Source organism: Anopheles marshallii, chromosome 2, assembly GCF_943734725.1.
Source record: "Anopheles marshallii chromosome 2, idAnoMarsDA_429_01, whole genome shotgun sequence".
NCBI classification, from domain to species: domain Eukaryota; kingdom Metazoa; phylum Arthropoda; class Insecta; order Diptera; family Culicidae; genus Anopheles; species Anopheles marshallii.
Window position 1 is genome coordinate 16,065,063 of NC_071326.1, and position 21,100 is coordinate 16,086,162.

The window sequence follows — 21,100 nt, forward strand, 5'->3', positions numbered from 1 at the left end:
TCTCTATTTCCCGGTCCTCACCACGCGCGCGATCAAACGAGCGACGAAATGCAGCGCCCAGCGCGTTCCCAAGCCCAACTGTTTTTTTTTTTCTTCCCCGCGAGCGCATTTCTCGGAAGACAAACAAGGCCTTCGGTTGGGAGACCCTTCACCAAAGCCATAATCTTTCCGGTACCTTCCGACCTGGTGCCAGCCGGGCTCGACGTGCGCCTACGCAGAGACATTCCACCGTGCCGGGGTCGCTCGTAGGGACACACGGCCACGAGATCTCATTCTGGTGGGCCTTCCAACTGCTGGAGAAAGACAAACCAAACCAAGACGAAGAGGAAGAAACAAAAACTGTCTTTCCATATCAGCTATTCGGAATTGAAAGGCAAGTAAAGCCTCGGCACCGAGGGCCCCTGGTGAATGCATCGCCGAGAATGGGCTTGTTTATTAAAACGTCGTTACATTGCGGCCCACCATCCATTCTTTCGCTCGCTCGCGCGGATACACAAACTCGGATGAGGGAGTTTGATCACGCGCCTACGCAAAACCCATCACCACGTGACAAGGCGAAGGTGTGTACATCTCGCACACCACCACGACCCACACGATGCGCGCGAGGCTCGTCCATACGGGGGACGGGGGCCCATCTTCGCGTCGATAGGAACACGGCGTATGTACGAGGGTGAATTATTGTTTCGCCATATCCATGGGACCTCCACGCGCTGCAGACCAATAATTGGCGAGGCGAAAGCATTAGTCATCGAATCGGCTATCGGTTGATGATGTAGACCCCGGCATGGCGGGACCCACCGGGATAGATGCGCCGGTTCGGTTGTAGGAGTTCTAGTTTGGCGTAAGGCGTTATAGAATTGATTTAAACTAAATCCGCTCCGCGGATGTGAGCCGCAATGCATTCGACATTCCATCACAACCGCCGGTGTCGGAATTAGCGAACGGAAAGTCAATCAATAACTCACCGTACCTCATTGCTGGACGGTCGCTGTGACGAATCCGTAATAACTAAACCTTTCTACCACACCGACCGGCGAGACCGGCGAGACTCAATGGGGACAGCCTTTGGATTCGATCACAAAACCAATTCTCACGCTCAGTGGCGCGGCCGCGTCAAGCTCGACCGAAGCAACCAAAGAACCACCCCCCCACCCCCCACAATCGCTCCCGATGGGTGATTGTTATGTAAAGAACCAAAGGGAGCAAAAATTAAGTAGTTCATCTTTAACCGTTCATCTTCTTTATTTTATTTTTTGCTCTCCTCCTCGCTAATGACAGCATTTAGAGACGGGAGAACGGCAAGAAAAACACAATAATAACACAGTTCAACCCTCTCATGCTCGGTCGCGATCGTCCAACACGGGTGGAATCTAATTAATCGAAGTACTGCAGCAACAAACAAAAAACAAATGGTAGTAGAAGTACAAGCACACTGCTCCGACGCTTAACTCGATTTCGATCCGGACCATCCGTCCGGAATATTCGTTACGTTGGGCAACTTCGCTTTCACCCCCTCCTCCCAGCGTACTCCTCTTAAACCTTCCCCTCCCTTCAGTCGCTCCATTTGAACAGATCTTGTCAACGGATAAATGCCTGCTTCGTTCGCGGTTCTGCCCCGTACAAGTTGATTTAATTAAGCCAGTGCATCCGTATGCAAGCCCTCTTACTTTCGTGGCACCGTTAGCGCTGGGTGATCGCGAAACGCATCGCGGATTTACCTACCCTCCCCATTTTGTTTTTTTTTTTTTATTGCTAGCGCACCATGTCGAGCGCATCGGGTACCGTTAGGGAGGAAGCCTAAGCCTAAGCCAGGAATCACCAGGAGGGTTGCACTAGCTTCAAACGCTTAGACACCGTTAGCAACCGTCGATGGTCGCCTAGCCTTATTGAGAAGTTGCCACCGGGCAGGGAGGTTCGACCGATCGGCCGTGGATCGCCAACCATTCACTCAGCCGTTCGCGTTGCGCCGCTGGCTCTAGATCGCCGCTTGGGAAAGTAGCGTGCGCGTTCAAATGCTGCAGCATTAGCGCACCGTGCGCTGGTGATGATGGTGATTAAGCTGGGCGGTAGAAAGGCATCCAACGCTGGTCGGGTTCGGTTTGCATCTTCAGCTGCCGGGGCAAGTGCAACCGGCCGATGCTTTCCATTTCGCTGCACCACAGAGAGGGAGAGACAGAGAGAGAGAGACGTTCCCCATTTACCACCGGTACCGTCCAGCAACCGTGAAGTTGACGCGCATATCGAGCGCTCTAATTGCCCCGCTCGTCAGCGAGGTTCCTCCCGTACCTCCCAGGTTGGGCACTCGACGATCGTTCACCAACATGCAACTCTGCGACTCGCAAAGCGGTGACGACGTCGTAGACCATGAAATTGGCATCCCAAACCGGGGTATGGTGTAGGGTTTTTAGGTTTCCCACCATTCTCGTTACGTTTCGCTTGCCAGCTTCCGGTAAGCCACGGGACTCAACGACAGGCCCGTACTGCTTAAACGATCGTCCGCACCTGTCCGCCCCCTCCCCATTGCTACCCCAAAAGACAGGGGAAGAAGTTACAGTTTCATCAGATGCATTTCGTTCCGTTCCACACCGGTGATCGCATGGAGACGACGAGGTGTACTCGTCAGCGTTTTCCGAAGAAATTGCCCCATCCCTCCAACGGAGACACGAACCGATGCACTAATTTGTCTTTTCACGTCTATTCTCACCTGCAGGTGACGCTTCCTGTTACTTCCCGTTCGAGTTCCAGGGCGGTTACATTACGCAGAACACGGTCACGCCGGAGGGTGCGGTCAGGTATAGCCGCATCAACATTACGGAGAATGCGATCCCACTGTGGGGCATGTGCCACAAGCGGCGGGATAACAACGTGATCCTGATGACCGGTTCGGAGGAGGCAAGCTGTTACCGCTGCTTTCACCTGAAGCTCGTCTCGAAGAACGTCCTCCGGGTGTTGGCGGCCGACAAAGACTATCTGTCCAAGTGTCACACGAACGAGGAGAAAGCGTTCGCCTCCTGTCTGACCGACGAGGATCTGCTGAACGAGGCAAAAAATACCGAGATCATCCTCTACAGTAAGTACCGGATAACCCGTGCTGCCTGAGCGACAGAGTCGAACAGAGTGTTTAATTACTGGCCCTTTTTACCTCGACAGAATTCCACGAATGGGATGGTGCCGAGGTACGGCAGGAGTACTGCCCCATCCACGGCCGGTACCGGATGACGTACAGTGTCGACAGCAGCGATACAACGGACGGTATCGAGTGCGACTCGGTCGAGTCGGAGGTGGACAACTGCCCGTCCGGGTCGGCGCTGAATCTGCGCTTCCGCAACTGTGCCTTCCCGGACCGGGAGGTGACGTTCGAATGCTTGGGACACTGGCGGGGCTTCGGCAATCGGAACTATCTCGCACTGCTCAGCACCGGTAACGAGTCGCGGCTCGGGCCCAAGTATCGCTGTGCCACCTACACGGAGAACCCGAAGACGGGCGAGATCGAGATCTCGTTCAGCCGGGACTCGACCTGCCGGGCAATCGAGCGGCAGTACGTCCGCCATCCGAATTCGCGGTACACCAACGGCAACGGGATTGGCAGTGAGTATCATCACGAGGTGCTGACGTTACGCCCGATTCCACTCGAGTTCGGTCCGGTCACGCAGTACTGCAGGTAGGTCAAGCTGAGAACCCACTTACCGGGACACTGCTGCTTTACACCACAGTTACACTAATCAATCGATCAACTCGTTTGCAGCTTTCCCAGCTGGTTGATCGGGCGCTGGGAGCACGTGATCGTCAATCAGAACCAGCTCATCTACAAAGACCACAACACCTTCAAGACGTACACGATGAAGTGCGTCAAGAACTACACCAACCACGACTCCAACAAGTACATCGTCTACAGCCAAACGCAATGGTAATTATTTTCACACTCAGCTCTCCAGCTCCTCTTTTTTTCCGGTCGCCGGTTTGAAACACTACCCGCCGAGGTTACCGACTTGCGAAACTAAATTAATTATCTAAATAGATGCTTCGTTACTTTCATGCCGTGCGGTGGTTTTCCCGCCCGACTTCCCGCGAAGTTTGCATTGTAGCGCTTGTTTGACGTTCCCATTTTTTTTATTTCTCCTCCCTACCAAAAATTCCATTAACTTCCCATCGAACGCATCGTTTTGTTGCTGCTGTTGCCTAATGGTAACACACAAATAATAAAAAAGAGTAGCATCAAATTACCACCTCCTTTCATTTGCCCGCAATTTCCTTTCCCTTTAATCAGCGACCAGTGAAAGTACATCGAGATCGTTTCGCACCCTTTTGTCCGCCGTGCCTTAGCGTGGCCGTAAATGAGTTTTTTCTTCGCCACACACCAACGCCGCTTCTAATCCGACAATCGTTTCTGCCTTTCGTTTGCTTCCTTTAGCGGTGAGGAGATGTACCAGTGTTTAAAAATCGAGCGGCGCGATACGAATGTGTTCGAGTTCCAGATAAGCAGCCGCCAGTCGGCCAACTACACCGCCACGATATGCAACGATTTCTACTTCAATGACGACCGGTGGCTAACGCAGGGTCGGCTGGACAGCAACGACATCGTCTCACCCTGCCCAATTATTGGCGAGTTTTCGGGCATTATCCCGGACGACGAAGGTCTGTGCGCGAAGCTGTCGTCCGAGTGCGAATCGCAGGACATCATGTACTATCAAATCTCGGCCTGCGACTACATGAACGAGGTGTACGAAGGTATGCGAACAGAGCAATAACGATTGGTGTGGTGCTGATACTAAATATATCGTCTCATATTTCCACAGAGCGCGAATATCGCTGCCTTGGCCAGTGGACGCACCGGAACATCGTGTACACGTACACCCAGCGTCGGGACGTCGGTACGTACGAGTGTTTCGTCGGTACGATGCTGTCCGAGCGGCAGATCTTCATCAAGGAGGCGGGCGAACACTGCCAGCGGGACGTCAATCCGCACCGGTTCGGCATGGAGCTGAACAAGGTGGCCCACTGTACGCAGCCCGAGGTGTTCAAGTCACCGGGCCGGCCCACCCACAAGTACTCGGACGTCCCGCAGCCGACCCAGCGGCCAGGGCTGGCGAATGGCGGCAGTGGTGGTGGTGGTGCCGGCGGGCACACGGGAGTCCTCGCTGGCACCAGCGGCAATCACTTCCACCAAAGTTCCTCGCCGTCCGCGGTACCCAACTCGACGGCCGCACCACCGTCCAGCGCTACTACCGGGCGCAGTAACGACGGTAGCAGCCGCGGTGGCATCGGCACTAGCGACGGTAGCAGCAGTAGCGGTGGCGCTACCGGCAGCAACATCTATCCCCCGTATAAGACTAATTCCAAACACGAACCGGCCTCGGTAAAACCGGGCACCGTCGGCTCAACGGCCGCGCATGTACAGTCGCACTATACCTATTTATTGTTAGCAACGTTTATCTGTGTTATTCTAGGTTGTAAGAAAATTAGCTGTTAAACCAATTACCAATTGTACACAAAACGGAACAAAACTTGAAAAACAAACAACATGAACATCATCCTATCGAGAAAACAACAACCTTCTCCTGTAGTTCGGGTAGGAGCCTTGAAGATATCCGAAAAGCGCTAGCGTCCTCAGTAGGCAACGGGAGTTTGTCCCGACTCGAAGTACGCACGGTACTGCTGCATGCCGGCCTCGTTGATCTCCTCAAAGTCGACAATCGTTGCCTTGCAGGCTTCGTACCATGCCGAAATCGCCGGATACTTGCTGAGATCGTACTGTACCGCCTCGAGGGACGATACTGTCGCCACCAGACTGTAGTCCGCCAGCGTCATGTTCGGTCCGGCCGCATACGGATTGGTGGTCAAAAATCCGTTCAGCAAACTTAGCGCTTCCTCGAGCTTTTCGAGCTTTTCGCCACCGGGTGCGGCACCCTCGAAGTACAGCGGATAGAAGTAATCGTCCAGCCGGGCACTGAGCGTTCCGTGGTCGAAAAAGAGCCGCTGATTAATGAGGGCCCGGGCCTGTGCATCCTTCGGGTATAGACGGCTGTTGGTGCGTCCGTACTTGTCGACAAGATACACCAGTATGGCACGTGACTCCCACAGTGTCAAATCGTTATCCACCAGTGTCGGGACGCAATGGAACGGGTTCAGCTGTATGGGAGTGGGACCAAATGTTTACTGAGGTATTCAGGTGTGGCTCGGGTTATGAGCTCTCTAACACACTACCTACCGTGGTGAAGGCGGGCCGCAGCTGTTCATCCTTCATTATGTCAATGTACTGCAGGTTGAGGTTCAGCTTGAGAGCTTTCGCGACCAGCATCACCGATCGGCAGTAGGGCGAGGCAGGATGGTAGTAAAAATCCATCTTCTTCACAGGCGCTGACCGTACACGTCCAACAAGGTAGGTACGCAACACGACTGCGCGATGCCCCAAACTGCCGGAGGTTTCTGTGCCGTCCAGCACTCTTATCACAGCAGCACAGGATTTAGACCACGATGACGCGACGATATCGATTATGTATGCGGTAGGTAGAAAACTGATAAAATAAACACCACCGAAGCCCTGCATATCTCGTGCGGAATTTCTCACAGACGACCGTTCCCCACGGGTCGCCAACGGCCTAGACTTTGCTCTTTTCCTGCTCCATCCATTTTTGGAACATCGCGACGGCACGCTGTGTGAGGTCCGTGTAACCAGCGATCACCTCCTTGCACCGTTCGTACCACCGGCGGACGGCTGCGTACGGTGCTAGCTCAAACTTCAACAGCACCAGCATGGACACGGTACAGACCAGCGAGTAATCGGCCACGGTCAGACAATCGCCCGCCACAAACGCACTGTGCTGTAGTATTCCGTTCAGCACTGCAACCGCTTCGTCCAGCTTTTGCCGGTCCGTCTCCACCGGCACGGCCCGTTCCAGCACGACCGGGCTGTAGTACACGAAGATGCACTTGTACAGCGTGCCGCACTCAAACAGAAGCCGTTGGTTCACGATCGCACGACGCAACGGATCGGGTGGATAGTAGGTGCTGCCCGCTGGTGCGTACTGCTCCGCCAGGTAGATCAGTATAGCGCCCGGCTCACAGATGGCCACACTATCGACCACGAGCGTCGGTACCGTGTGCTGTGGGTTGATCTTCTTAAACTCCGCGTTCACATAGTCCTTCCGGTGCACGTCCAAGCTGATCAGGTTGAACTTCAGATGCAAAGCTTCACCGAGCAGCAGTATGGCCCGTGACGGTGGGGACAGGATGTTGTAATACAAATCCATCCCCTGCCAGACTGAGAGCGGAACCGAACCACTGTGAGACTGGAGATGCTTTATTTATACAACCAGCCGACGGGGCGCTCGATATCGAGAGAATGATGGATTATTGTTGGGGCTTGTAAAAAGGCTACCGTTATTAAGGTTGTTCGGTATGCAATTTCGGGAGATACAGACACCCGGTGCACCCGTGCGTACAGTGTGTGGAACATTACTGTCACTCTCGGAAGTTGTAACAGCGCCCTTTCTGTGCAAGATCGCGTTTTACTTTGAAACGCCTGGATGTATGCAATCACTTGTTCTGCGTTGTATTAGGAGTGTTTGGAGAAACTTAAAATCTTGAAAGTTCTCCTACTTTTATTTTGTTATTGCCATTCTACTTCAACAATAAAAATAATACTCCAACTCATATCAAATCGTTTTTTAAAGTGTTGCATATTTACAGGAGCATCTAACCAAGCCGAACCTCTTTTGAATGGGCATCTTAGCCTCCACCTAATGTACAATATAATGCGAAATCTATAGCTATTGCCTTTTTTGAGCAGCAATCTACTGGACCTAGTTCAATTTCCGGCAGTGCCGCATCAAAATCAATCAGTGGCACGTTATCTACGCATATTCCGCGGTAATGACTTCTCAACCGTTTGTTTGTTCCCCGTGCCCGCTGTCGTCATACCGCCAAAAAGCGCTCTAGCAAAGCGACTCAATCAGTGCGGTTCAGAACATGCGCTCATTGATGATTCCACAGCCACAAACGAAGCACTCTACTGTGTAGCGAAGTAGTAGTGAGATAACTGCTAATCTCTCATCATTTCCAAAATTTCTTTCCATAAAAACGTTAAGCCAATCAGTCGTGCGTGATTCAGTTGGCTGCACGTTTGCCATTCGGGGTGAGCGTTTCTTTGAACCATGGAACTGTACAGTGATATTGTTTCTCCACCGTGTCAGAATGTGCTGCTGGTAGCGAAAAAATTGGGCATTTCGCTTAACGTGAAGAAGTCGAACATTCACGATGCTGCCGAGGTAGCTGCACTAACGAAGGTGAGCGTGAGCACGATTTATTCGAACATTTCACACTGAACCAATACTGAGCTTCTGATTATCGATTCAGCTCAATCCGCAACATACGATCCCAACACTGGTGGACGATGGACATGTGATCTGGGAGTCGTACGCAATTGCCATCTATCTGGTGGAAAACTATGGTCAAGATGATATGCTCTACCCGAAAGATGCCAAAGTTCGATCGGTCGTAAACCAGCGACTCTTTTTCGACATCGGAACCCTCTACAAAAATGTGCTCGCCTGTATTGACGCTACTATTGCCGAGCAGCAGCTGTCTGAGGAGCTTCGCGGTAAACTACGGCAAGCTCTCGATCTTACGGAGAAGTTCGTTACCGAACGATCGTTTATAGCTGCCGATCAGCTAACGCTCGCGGATATCTTTGTGCTTGGTAGCATCACTGCCCTGGAATGGATAAAGTACGACCTAGAGCATTATCCTGGCATTAGGGGCTGGGTTAAGAAGGTGGCGGCAGAATTTCCAGATTATGGTGATTTTCACAAGCAGATCAGAGAGGAAACCCAACAATACATAGCTACTCACTGTCCAGATTTGCAATACTAAATAAAATCAACAGCTCCACAACCATAAGAAAATGGTTCCAAAGAAGAACTCCAACAGTTTGGTTGGTCCTCATTATACCTTATATTTCAGTGTAGAAAAGAAAAGTTTTAGCTTATAATCACCTATGAAGAAACCAATAACATTAACAAATACGTTTTAAAAAGGTTAAAATTAGCTTTTTTATGTAAAATATTCGCATCACTACTCAAAACATTCTTTCAAACGCGTTGCGGTTGATTCTTTTTCAAATTATTTTATCGTATTGATATGGTGCGTTACGAAGCGTTACATTGCGCAGGGAGAAATTCAAATTGGCACAGTGGTGAGGCACCATGGAAATCTTTGCGAGTTTATTATTTTTTCAACCCCTAATTTTTAGTTGACTTACTGGTACATGATGGATTATAGATTTGAATTTATATAAATATAAATCAAGTCAAATTATTTTGTTGAAAATAAATTCAACTCACGCATCTGATGGTTTACGAATTAGACTCGATCCAATGTTATTAATTCACGATAAATGAGTTCATGTGTTCATAATTCATAATTAATAATGGTCCAACTATATTTCATCCCAAAAAGATCTCCCAAAGATACCTATGAAACATTTAGCCACATCGGCTTTAAATCCAAAATGTTAAAGTATATAAAGTGCGTAATGTTGAATCAGCCTATTTGTATTTCTTTTTCAGGACCTTTTGCCAAACTTATATTGGTTTTGGTTGTAAATAACAGTGTATGTCCACCTGGTACATATGCACCTTACCGTAAAGAAAATAACGAAAGCATACAATGCCGACAAACCACAGTGAACCACCCTGTTTTGCGTACAAAGTTTGCACGTTACAAGTTGTGCGCATGTAGTGGTGAACGGTTGTCAAGCGTCACGCGGAGGGGAAACCTCAAGTTTTTGTCTAAAAGTGATGCGCTGGTTATTTATTGTTCCGCGTGCAGCATAACGATATCGTGCATTTGTGCTCAACTCTAGGGCTAATTTTCACTCGTAAGAAACACAATTATGTCGTAAAGACGTGTATAAACATTAAGGAATTGTGTGTAATTTCTCCTATAATAGATCGGGTGCCAGATTTATTCATCCAGCATACAAGGGAAAATTGCTCAGCATTGACAGCTTGCACAGCGTCACATTTGGTCCGGTTTGTGTACAATCCGTGTTCGGTGCAAGTTAATATTTTACGCTGCAAAACCTATTCGTGGTGCACACAGTTTTGCAAGTGCATCTCCGCCGAAGCCGACCATATTAACCATATTAGTTCAAAAGCACTCCACCGTAACGAACAGACACCATGTCCGTGGAATGGAAGCGCGATGCGACCGAAATGCTGATACAGTCGTACAAGAAGCATCCGGTTCTGTACGATATGCGACATCCGCGCTATTACAACAAAACCGTCCGCGGGAAGGCACTCACGGAAATCGTAGACGACGTGCTGCACTTACGACCGGAAACAACGATGAAGGATGTGGTGCGGAAAATACAAACCTTGCGGACGCAGTTTGGGCAGGAGCTGACGAAATCCCGTCGTCACTCGCTGAACGGATCGGTGTACCAGCCGACGGTCTGGTGGTACCAGGGGCTCAGTTTCCTGCAGCACCACATCAAACATCGTTCCTTTGACCCTAACCCGGGAATGGGAGATTTGGATAGCTGGAAGCCAGAGCCAGACGATAACAGCAGCTTTAATGTGTCGATCGTACGCAACGGGAAATCTTCGTCGCCGAATGATCTCAGCAATCCCGACTACGAAAATTCCGCGGATGAGGTGGAATACGAGACGGAGGTTCACTACGAGATCAATTCGATCGATTTGAAGGATCTGAAAAGGGTTGAACTGAAGCCAATTACAACCGTATCATCTACGGCAAATAAGCGGGAAAGTAGTTGGTACCACGATCGAGATGATCGTAAAGTGGCACGAACTTCCCAAACCGCGCGTAACGAACAAAAACGTAGGTCAGAGTCGCCTGCAACCGTGCAGGAAGAAGCCGAGGAACAAACTACGCCCACATTGATGGAACTGAAGCCCGTCAATTCGTCAACCGATAACACCCTGACACGTAACGAGACCATCACAGACGAACGCCACAGAAGCTTGGGCAACTTTGTCGGCTCACAGTTGGCTAGCATTAAGGACGATTACTTGTACTACGAGACGCAGATGGAGATATTGAACATTATGAATCGGGGCATTCTACGGCAGCTTGGTCTGGACAAGAGAAATGCTAAAAGCGATCAGGAGAGCAGTGGTGAGAAATCGAAAGAAAAATAAGAACCATGATTAACGTCTTTGCAGTTTTATCTTTGACGCGTTACAAACTAAACCAATTTCATATATCCTTTGAGGCCACGGCGACCGATTTATCTTTATCAGATATAAGGTCAAAGTTAAGGTAGACATCAACAAATAGGGTAGAGATAGGAATTATGTGTAAAATTGACCAGGGTCACTTGTCGGAGGCTAAAAGTAACTAAATCAGATGGAATCGTATGATGTGCTCGTCCAATTTTGTAGTAACTAACATTAGAATATCCGGATTTCGAAATGGGTTTACATTATCTTACAGTAACAACAATTTTAGTTATTATATAAAAAGTACTTGAGATAAATTCGTCTCCCCGCGAAGTGGGATCTTGAGAAGTAACAAAATAACTTCGAGTAAGCATGATCCTTCAGAAATAGTCTTTGTATCTTTTTTTCTGTACATAATAGTGGCTTGGTGTATATATATTTTTTTTTTAATAAAGAAACATTTCAAACATATCACAATCGGTTTCAAATGATAAATCGGTCTTCGGGGCCTTTTCATAAGTGATTGTATCTGGGCTGTACGTATGATCATCGTAACTATTGCCGTAAAACTATTTGGATCAGTTGAATAATTTCACTGTACGAGCAGTGTGGTAGAAAATAGTCAATTCGCCGCTCCATTCTTTTCAACTCCAATCCGCTCCAAATACGCCTCCCACAGACGATCGCGATAGATGCGGGCAGTTTCCGATGGTGTTTTTGAGGATATAATACCACGCCCAACGACGCACACATCAGCACCGCGTTCCTTCACTACCCTTTCGGGGCTTTCGTACAGTTGGCCGAGTCCATCAACGCCTTCCTGCAGTTTAACGCCCGGCGTAAGCTGCAGCAAACCGGGCGACGCAACCAGATCCTTACTTTGACAAACGATACCGGCCACAAAATCCGTATCCATCTCAGTCGCCATCTTAACCGTCGCTGTCGAATACTTCTCGTCCGTCAGCGCACCCTCCGTACTCATTTCGGCCAGCAGAAAGACACCGCGCGATGCGAGCGGTTTATCGACATTGAGCGCCGACTTCAAACCCTTCAGTATGCCTTGCCCCGGCAATGCGTGTACCGTCACCAGATCGGCCCAGTCAGCAATCCGGTAGAGTCCGCCAACGTACTGCTGCGCGACCGTATTACCAATGTCGGCAAATTTGCGATCTTCCATCAGCAGAAAGTTGTGCTGGCGGGCGAGTGATTGCAGCGATCGGACAAACTGTTCGCTAAAGTCGGTTATAATGTCACAATGCGTTTTCAGCACGCATATGTACGGTCCGACCGCATCGGCAAGGTTCAGAATTTCCTCACTGCTGGTCAGATCGGCTGCTAGGCAAAGCATCGTCTTTTTCGCGGCAATCACCTTAAACAGCTCCTTCGCCAGTGGACACTTGGCAAGATCCGTCCGTGCCTCGAAGCTCATGCCGATGCGGCTCAGTTCATTCACAACAGTGGTACCATTCTTGATGAACGATCCGTCGCTACGGATTTGGCAGGCCTCGATATACTTGGCCACCGCCTTCACCGTACTCTCCTCGATACGTTTCGCCTCCAGCATGGTCTGCAGCAGATAGGACAGCGTGTAGAGCGAGTGCATACGGACGCCACGCTCGGCCGTGTTCTGTACCCCTCCCTGTTCACGATCGACCACCACAATCGCATCGGTTGTGATCAATCCTGCAAACAGAGCGTGCGGCAGAGTGCGAAAGAGATTGTTAATTTAAATTTCCCGCGCTCTCCGTTACGTTTGTTTTCAAATTCAAACCACCACACGCTTACCTTCCGAACGAATATCGTTGACCGTGTCCAAAATGCTCGATCCGGACGTCACGACATCCTCAATGATGAGACACTTGTCGCCCGCATCGAATTTGCCCTCGATCAACTTTTTGGTCCCATACTTTTTCGCCTCCTTGCGCCGTATCAGCATCGGTTTATTGGCCTTAATTGAAATAAGCGTTGCCAGCGGTAGTGCTGTGTAGGGAACGCCACACAAATGTGTCCCAGCCGTGTCCAGCTTGCATTCCACTATGAACTCCTGCAACAGATCCGCTAAGGTATCCTGTTCGTAATAGAATAGACATGGAAAGTATCGTCAGAAAGCATGTCTTTGTTCGCACTTCGAACACATTCCCAAAGACCAAACCATTTATCCTTGAACCTTGAAACAGTTGAACCGTGACCTCCCTGTACTTACCATTACATCCGGGTGGCTTACGATCACGCGCAAATCGAAGTATACCGGCGAGTTGATGCCCACCTTCATTTTGAAGTCACCAAACTTGAACGCGTTGATTTCGAACAGCTTCAAAGCCAGTTCTTTCAATTTCGAAGCGCACACCATTTTGTTCCTGGCTGGTGAGAATTAAGACACCTTCAGCTAAATATTCCGCCCGTTGTTGCTAATCACTGCAAAACAGCACGTGGTTTTGTCACTGGGACAGCGTCGCTCGTTCGCGGGTGGTGGGAGAGGAAGCTACTCCAAACGCCGGCAACACGGACTCCACGTCTACCCTTTTACCAACCAAATGATCGTTATCGCTAACGAATACAAACACCAGACACACACACCTTTTCTTATTCAATGCGTACAATTGTTTGTTGTATTCGCTTCGCGTGACAGACACGACCGGTTGACGAACGGACAGACGATGGTGGAATGAACGCCGTCAGAAACCGGATTCTCCAATTCCCAAGGAATTTCCATGAAGTGGCCAGGACTGTCCAACTATACCTGCATGGTTTCAGCAACCATCCCCAAAATTTATCGCCTTTTCGGTAAATTAGAAACATTGAAAGGACTGCATCAAAAGAAGCCATAAACTTTGTTTCTTTTGTAAGCATATCTTTCAACTGGAAAATTCCAAACGCTGTTTGACTACCCTGGTGCAGCCCAATTAACGAATTCGCACAACAGAGTCCAGTTTACAACAGCCTTCAAACTAAACTTAATTCATGGCATCTTTAATATAAGCAATCAGTAAGGCAATATAACAAGAAACAAATAATAATATGTATTATATTTCACACACATAAACTGTTGTATTACCTGAAATGCAGAGTGGATTGGAAGCATGAGTTTGTTTTACAGAAGATCACTTATGTAAAGTGTGTGTTATGCTCAGTGAGAACTAAGCAAATAAAAAAAGGAAATCTTCCTGATAGGTACAGCAGGTTTTCTACATAATCCAAAACTTTTTTTCCTCTACTGCTTGGCGTATAGCATTTACAAACGGAAACCCGTTCGAATTGGATCAGTTTGGATAGGTGGGCAATACGCTGTTTACCGAATGCACACGCACACACATTCTCACTGCATATCTAAAACGTTCGAAAAAAAACGTGCACGTGGAAAAACACGAGCTTGCCGTTTGCTCGCTCACATATGTTGTAAATATAGGAGGCTCTTATTTAAACATTCGCAGACATGTTAATCTGGAGCAAATGTGTTGCGTAGATGGTCGTCATATTCAAATTCTATCATTCATTTCTTGAAAATATCACACATTTTTCAATCGTCAACGAGCTGTAGTTGCAAACACAACCTAACCTGTAATTTGATCCATTTTCTTTCAAATTCCCTTACGTCAGCTGTTTCCGCAGTGCGAACGATCGGCTAGAATTGCAACATAGACGAAGCAAACGAGTTGGATGACGATTCACTTCAATTACCTCACAGCGAATGCGCTTTATTTTATCTCAACAGACAAAAGCTGCCTCTGCTGTGCTGCATGGGTCCCCTTACACGTTGACGCCACCAGAGGACACCATCCGGCTTAACCTAACTATTAACCACAAGTGCCGCCATGGTAGGCACCCGTGTGACATGTATATTTCCCTACTAGGTGTTATCGTGCTTTCTCTAATCAGTACCAAAAAAACGTGAGAACTATTTACAAGTTATGTGGAGCAGATGTGCATACTATCCCTTAACTGACTTAAACGCTACCACACGATATCACAGACTAAGTAGTAATGCGTTTTTTAAAAGTATGCTTAAGATGTCGTCATTTTCCTAACTATTTCCCAATCTCCCCTGGACTGTGAAGATTAATTTCCCAACTTGGAGCGAGCTAAAAAATGTATATCAAAAGGTGACAGCCAGCTGGTATCAAGAAGCAAGAGCAATTGATCAATCGTTGTTCAATGCTTATCACACCGTCATAATCAATTGATGCAATAAAAAAGATGATCAGATGAAGATTGTTTTTGTGCGGTACGATGTACTTAGAGAAACGCATGACACAAATGCATTGAGCACGTTTACCTTGTGCCTACAGCAATAGTAAAACGTTATCTTAATAGCAACAAGCACCTGGACAGAACTAATCAAACAAATAATTCAAACAATTAAACTAAGCAAAGCATGGCTTGAATCGTACTTGCATTCTCTATGCAGCAAAACATATAATAGCAAATAATTCCATCATGCTGTTTCGCTCAACGATAAACATTAAAATTATCCTTGCAAGCAGGATATTCTCCACAATAAGCTAAAAAAAGAACAGCGTAATAAAAAAAAATGGAATGCAATGATGTTTGCTGATGCAGCTCGACCAAAACTAGTGTAACCTTATTCATTGCTCTTCTCCTTGTCCGATGCCATGGTGTCCAATTTCCACGTCACCTTCGTTTGCACATCGCGCCGTCTTATATTAGTTTGGTTGACTGTATGATTATCACCACCGGTGCCGGGAGTGAATCTTCTCCTTTGATTACCATTACCTTCTACGCTAATCGTGTCTCGCACTTCACTCGTGATGCTATGCGTTACAGCCGATGTTCGTTGATCGTCTAACCCGACCGTGGACTCTACATTATCTCGCATTGAATGGCGTGTGATTAAACTTCCGCCACTCGCTTTACCAAAATTGTAAGTTCCACGCTTGTTTGGTCCTGCCAGGCCTGGCTTCCGTTCCGGTGTGGATCCCTCCTGTCCCTCTGCTCCGGTGGGCTTTCGCTTTGGACTTTTCGTGGTATTTTTCATCAGCTGTGCAGTTTCGTAGTACCGGATCAGTTCGTAATTATCATTGTGCTCCTCGTAGAAATAGGACGGTTTGGAAAACTGATATCCGCTGGACTGCGAAGGTACACTACCACTCGCATGCTCGGTATCTTCATCGTTGTTGTAGTAGTGTTTAAATATTGGTTCTCGTAAGCAATCCGCCAGTGCATGGTAGCTGTGCGAAAGCAGACGCGGAAAACGGCCAATCCAGTACTGGGTGAATTGTTGCGGTATCTTGCCCAAAGCACGCTGCATTGATGGTGTTAGTTCGTAGTAGTGATGTTTCTAGAAGAAGATCGAAAGAAAAACCGGATGAAAATCTTCAGCGACGGTTACTAGCGTTTTAGGAACATACCTTATTTCTAAGTGCACGCAAAAGATCTCGCACACTGTATCCCTGATAGCCGCGGAATTTCCTCAGATCAGCCGTAATTTCCGCATCTAGATACGAGCTCCAATCTTCACGCACGATAAATCGTGCATTTTTCTCCAGCGATCTTAACGGTTCTGTCATGACATCGAGTTTTTCCACCCGATCACTCACATCCTGCAAGAATGTGAGTACCCGTGCATTGTTCCAGAACAGTGGATGGTTGGCCACCGCTTTGGCAGAAGGTCTGTGACCGGGTTCAGCGTGTATCATGTCGCTGACGATTTCCTCCGCCAGTATCGTGCGGCAATCGGGTTGCGCATTTTCTCTCCTCAACATGCTGAGATCGTATTCGCTGGACAGGATGTTTGCCTGTCGCTTTAGATTGTCGCCAAACGGATGAAACCCATCGGAGAGCACGTAATAGAACACGCAGCCCATTGAAAAAATATCCACCGACGTCGTGGCACGTTGGCCACGCTGCATCTCTGGTGCGATCCATCCATCCGTTCCGGTCACGCCGGACCGGCGGGAGAAACTCGCCTTCCCATAGTTGAGTTTTTTGCACAGCCCAAAGTCCGATATCATTGCCCGGACGCGTTGCTTGTAGTCGGGCAACGAGAGTAAAATGTTCTGCGGTTTTATGTCCCGGTGGACAATGTTGAGCGAATGCAAATGCATCAACCCGCTGGTAGCCTGCCGGAGTATGTCCAGTGGGGTGATCTTTTCGCGCAACAGACCCACCGTGGACGTTTCCTTACCATCTACGTAGTCTTGCAGTGTGGCCGCACACAGCTCTACCGCGATGTAGCGGAACTGACGATCCTGCTCGGTGCAGAAGTATCGTACCACATTCTCATGTGCGTCACTCTCCCGCAGCAATGTCACTTCACGATCGGCTAACGTAAAGCATCCCGGTAGAATGCGCTTCACTGCTACCTCACGCTTTTCAAACATCCCCCGAAACACAAACGTTCCTTCACATCCTTTACCCAACACATGCTGGGTGTTGAAGTTAATTTTGCCAACTCGCATCTCACCATCACCGTAATCGATCGGTTCGCTGTAGCTACCACCACCGCCACTTCCACCACTTCCATTCGAGCCGCTACGGTTCGAATTACTCGTCTGTGAACCTCCTTGACTTTGCTCCTTGAGCGCTTTCATTTGCAGATTAACGTACCAGAACCCAAAGATAACCAAACCGAACAGTGCGATCATCAGTATTGTGGGTAGCTTGTTGGGCTGTGCATCGAGCCATAGCTTCGTGTCCATATACAACCGGCCGAACAATGCACGAATAAGATCGGTACTACCTTGCAGCCTCGTTGAGCTTGTTTCGTTCGATTCTCCATACGTATGTTCCGGGGCTGCCGGATCATCGGTTTGCACGCCAATCGTGTGGGTGTTTTTTGGCACGCTGGGTAAGTCTACGCCAGCAGGACCACCAACCAGCATGGTGGAAAGTTCGTGATGCTTCCAAAATTCTTTCCCCATCGCGGCAGGACCGCTCGGTGCAATGTCGAGCTTGAGCCGATCGTCCGTTTTCGGTGTTTGGTAGTGTCCCAGTATTATGATGTTTTCATTCTTGCCACCAAGTCGCGAAGCTTTGGCAATGAGTTCACGCCCCGAAGCGTCTTGACGATCACTTCCACCGTACGATGGCGATCGTCCCTTCATTGGTCCACCTAACAAATTGATGGACGGTTCTGAAGGCAGTGTGGCCGTATTCTTGTCCACCATCGACGGTATTGCGTAGAGATTGTTGTCGGCTTCACCAATATAAACGGTTTCACTAAAAGGACAGAGCAAGAAACATCAATTAACTGAGAATTTTTATCAACTCTCACGCTTGCTGGGTGTACGTACAATAGTTTCACATTGTCAAAGTTTCCACCCTTTGCTCGTTCGTTTAAATCCTGCAGCACCTCGTCGGATACAGTCTGGAACGGTATACTGAGCAGTCCTTCCGAACCGAGTAGAAAAACGGCCACTACTGGACTGGACAGATCCTTCTGCCACATGGGTGTTCCTTTGTTTCGTTCAAACGTTGTCGTTAATCCCGACGAGCTGCTAGTCAGGTGCAGGAACTCTGCAACATAAGGATACAAATAGTTACAAACTTTCAACAACAAACCCAATTTTTATTTTTTTTAACAAAAGATTAATCTAAAAGCGATCTCTTAGTATCTCTTAGTAAAGTATTTAATATATAAAAAGAAAGTTTGTTGAAATATGAATCAATAACAATATTAGTCGTTCTAATACACCAAAGAAAGCCCATCTAATCTTGTCTAAAGCTAATAGTTAATTTACTCAAAATGAAGCAATTAAGCATTGAGAAAAATATACATTTGAATTAATGTTCCAAAAAGATTTGCATAATAACCAGATATGTTCTGACGTTATTTTTCGAAGAAGGACCATGCAAACAGATTTAGTAACATATAATTAATTTAAATAAAAAGAGTATTAAAAACATGATTTAAATGTACGATAACCTAACGAAAATAAGGTTATTGAAATGGTCACTAAAAATAAAGATAACTCGTACTCGAGAAACCTATACATGCATAACAGAACTAATGTGTACGCCCCGAAAGATCGATAATAGAGTAATTTAAAATTCATTATGGGAATATTTCCACCCCTACACAGACATTAGCAATTGATAAAAAGAACCCCTGTTTCCTCCCATCCCGAACATATAATGAAGTAACATTAGTTTTGTAAAAGTGGAACACAAAAAGCATTTCTAGCATTCGTTATGTGCTTAGTACAGAATACAGCATAAAATCGTTAAATTATCACTTTTCAAACAATTTGTACACAAGCTCATCAACGCCACATGGCGATAATGTGTCGATTATTCCTAACACATTGCCCATTGACGCGTGGCTTATGTTCGTGCTCAAAAATTCCCAACATAACATCGAGGACAATAAAAACAAAATTCGAAAACGCGGCCTGATAAGAGCAGCCTATACCAGACCGGCTGTTAATTTTTGGAAGGTAGTAATGGGTGCGTTATCGTCCGATAATATGCTGGTTATTTCGTTCACTTTCGAGAACATTGCCGAACGAGTGCTACGAGTTGTCTACACGTCTACTCACCGTATTCATTCGTTAGCTCCGGTGCCATAGAATGGGCAGAATAGTCGAAGAACGTTACATTCCATGGTTTGCTGTTCCGATCGGTTGCGAGACTATCGTACATCATGACGGTGTACTGTGTTCGGCCCAAATATACGGCCCGTGACGTTGCCCAACCGATCGAGTCGGGTCCCGCATCTTTGGGCGGTTGCGGGGGCATTCCTCCAAATCCAAGCACTTTCTCCCGCTGGCCCGTCTTTGGGTCGATCAGGAACCAAACGTCACTCTTCTTGCCCGAGTACAGGATGCCATCGCTCGAACGGCACGGTGCACTCGCTACCAATTGGGGGATGGTATACGGCAGCTTCTTTAAACCGCCCTCCAATCCGTTCATGCGGTACAGACTGCCATCCCGCGGATCTGGCAGATAGTGGGCGGACGTATCGGACGGAGTTGGCACACGAATGGCCGGTTCGTCTGCGATCGACCAGCGCGTTTCTCCCGTCAGCGGGTCAATTGCGGTCAATCCACCGCCGAGGGTAGAAAACACCAGCATCGTCTCTTCATCTTTTGCAACGGCTGTGCAGTCCTGGAACATTTTAAATATAAAACCATTAGTAAAACAGATTTCAGAATCATTTTGCTGTGATAGTGAGGTAAGCGGAGTACGCTTTAATGGTGCAATGGAGATCATCCTACGCTGTTAGCTTTGACCTTGCCCCATAATGTAGATTTTAATCTTAGTATGTGTAACTTCATCAGGCATGAGTTGCTTAGTTACACTATTTTATTTTGATTCGCTCTGCTCATAAAGATACGAGTGATTTAAAATCCATTTACATCGTACGTGCAGCAGATTGTATTATAATTTTGTTTAACTAGAACACAATTTTATGCGTCAGCAAGTGTAACAATTGTGTAAGAGTAGAACACATACCGTGTGCCGGCAAGCAAATGTACACAGGTGTTGTTGGTACAGCCGTGTGGAGGAAAGAAGTACGCTGTAGAAATGGATTTCACACCGAATGGGTACACTACTTTCTGGCTTGTTTTTCAGTAAAAGATCAAGCTTTTATAATGCTAATGATGTGTGAGTCATTCAATGGACCATTTGTTCATGTTTTGGCACTGTGCAATCGTGGCACTGATTTAATCATTTCAGCATAATAAAAATCCTAAAACTGGTACATGTTTGAACAGAATAATCTAGCAACTGGTGTTGCCGGTTGCGTTATCTAGGTAGCGACGTAGGAAAATCCCATCTTACCTGCTGCTGAGACACCGATGACGGAGACGCAATTTTTGCGTCGGAAGCAGATCCGCGTACTGCCACCGCTAGCAGCAGTACAAACATTTGCACCTTCGCATACATCGTGATGATGTTATTCTGTGCCGATTTGTTTCTATTTCAGCACTAGGGAAATTGTTTCTGGTTACTTT

General features: G+C 47.7%; 7 protein-coding genes across 7 annotated transcripts; 3 read left to right on the forward strand and 4 right to left on the reverse strand.

The window, feature by feature from the left end:
* Positions 1–2,700: 2,700 nt before the first annotated feature.
* Positions 2,701–5,470, forward strand: LOC128708746 (uncharacterized; the record flags this gene model as incomplete). Its single annotated transcript, XM_053803727.1, has 5 exons — positions 2,701–3,070; positions 3,151–3,661; positions 3,746–3,907; positions 4,412–4,728; positions 4,797–5,470. Coding segments are annotated over 5 exons (2,034 nt in total), but the record flags the coding sequence as incomplete, so codon positions are not given.
* Positions 5,471–5,607: 137 nt separating this feature from the next.
* Positions 5,608–6,364, reverse strand: LOC128708715 (glutathione S-transferase 1-like). The gene is made up of 2 exons (XM_053803695.1): positions 6,209–6,364; positions 5,608–6,129 (listed from the first exon to the last, which is right to left on the reverse strand). Exons 1-2 carry the CDS (start codon positions 6,341–6,343, stop codon positions 5,608–5,610), a joined length of 657 nt encoding a protein of 218 aa, XP_053659670.1. The 5' UTR covers positions 6,344–6,364.
* A 235-nt stretch (positions 6,365–6,599) lies between these two features.
* Positions 6,600–7,250, reverse strand: LOC128709951 (glutathione S-transferase D1-like). Its single transcript, XM_053804986.1, has one exon. It carries the CDS (start codon positions 7,248–7,250, stop codon positions 6,600–6,602), a length of 651 nt encoding a protein of 216 aa, XP_053660961.1.
* Positions 7,251–8,153: 903 nt separating this feature from the next.
* LOC128709952 (glutathione S-transferase D7-like) lies at positions 8,154–8,871 on the forward strand. The gene is made up of 2 exons (XM_053804987.1): positions 8,154–8,285; positions 8,356–8,871. Exons 1-2 carry the CDS (start codon positions 8,154–8,156, stop codon positions 8,869–8,871), a joined length of 648 nt encoding a protein of 215 aa, XP_053660962.1.
* Positions 8,872–10,181: 1,310 nt separating this feature from the next.
* On the forward strand, positions 10,182–11,165 carry LOC128709950 (uncharacterized). Its single transcript, XM_053804985.1, has one exon. The coding sequence runs from the start codon at positions 10,182–10,184 to the stop codon at positions 11,163–11,165; it is 984 nt and encodes a 327-aa protein (XP_053660960.1).
* A 643-nt stretch (positions 11,166–11,808) lies between these two features.
* On the reverse strand, positions 11,809–13,536 carry LOC128707274 (uridine 5'-monophosphate synthase). The gene is made up of 3 exons (XM_053802226.1): positions 13,390–13,536; positions 12,972–13,254; positions 11,809–12,869 (listed from the first exon to the last, which is right to left on the reverse strand). The coding sequence occupies exons 1-3, from the start codon at positions 13,534–13,536 to the stop codon at positions 11,809–11,811; spliced, it is 1,491 nt and encodes a 496-aa protein (XP_053658201.1).
* A 2,229-nt stretch (positions 13,537–15,765) lies between these two features.
* LOC128706691 (serine/threonine-protein kinase/endoribonuclease IRE1) lies at positions 15,766–21,032 on the reverse strand. Its single transcript, XM_053801631.1, has 5 exons — positions 20,928–21,032; positions 19,682–20,249; positions 18,437–18,659; positions 16,553–18,362; positions 15,766–16,482 (listed from the first exon to the last, which is right to left on the reverse strand). Exons 1-5 carry the CDS (start codon positions 21,030–21,032, stop codon positions 15,766–15,768), a joined length of 3,423 nt encoding a protein of 1,140 aa, XP_053657606.1.
* Positions 21,033–21,100: the final 68 nt, after the last annotated feature.

Coding starts and splice junctions, on each gene's coding strand:
- LOC128708715 (XM_053803695.1), bottom strand. CDS start 6,343: ATGGATTTTTACTACCATCCTGCCTCGCCCTACTGCCGATCGGTGATG. Junction 6,130..6,208: donor TGCGGCCCGCCTTCACCACG/GTAGGTAGTGTG, acceptor ACTCCCATACAG/CTGAACCCGTTCCATTGCGT.
- LOC128709951 (XM_053804986.1), bottom strand. CDS start 7,250: ATGGATTTGTATTACAACATCCTGTCCCCACCGTCACGGGCCATACTG.
- LOC128709952 (XM_053804987.1), top strand. CDS start 8,154: ATGGAACTGTACAGTGATATTGTTTCTCCACCGTGTCAGAATGTGCTG. Junction 8,286..8,355: donor AGGTAGCTGCACTAACGAAG/GTGAGCGTGAGC, acceptor TTATCGATTCAG/CTCAATCCGCAACATACGAT.
- LOC128709950 (XM_053804985.1), top strand. CDS start 10,182: ATGTCCGTGGAATGGAAGCGCGATGCGACCGAAATGCTGATACAGTCG.
- LOC128707274 (XM_053802226.1), bottom strand. CDS start 13,536: ATGGTGTGCGCTTCGAAATTGAAAGAACTGGCTTTGAAGCTGTTCGAA. Junction 13,255..13,389: donor TAAGCCACCCGGATGTAATG/GTAAGTACAGGG, acceptor TATTACGAACAG/GATACCTTAGCGGATCTGTT. Junction 12,870..12,971: donor CAACGATATTCGTTCGGAAG/GTAAGCGTGTGG, acceptor CTCTGTTTGCAG/GATTGATCACAACCGATGCG.
- LOC128706691 (XM_053801631.1), bottom strand. CDS start 21,032: ATGTATGCGAAGGTGCAAATGTTTGTACTGCTGCTAGCGGTGGCAGTA. Junction 20,250..20,927: donor CATCGGTGTCTCAGCAGCAG/GTAAGATGGGAT, acceptor AAAATGTTCCAG/GACTGCACAGCCGTTGCAAA. Junction 18,363..18,436: donor TTTGACAATGTGAAACTATT/GTACGTACACCC, acceptor CTGTCCTTTTAG/TGAAACCGTTTATATTGGTG.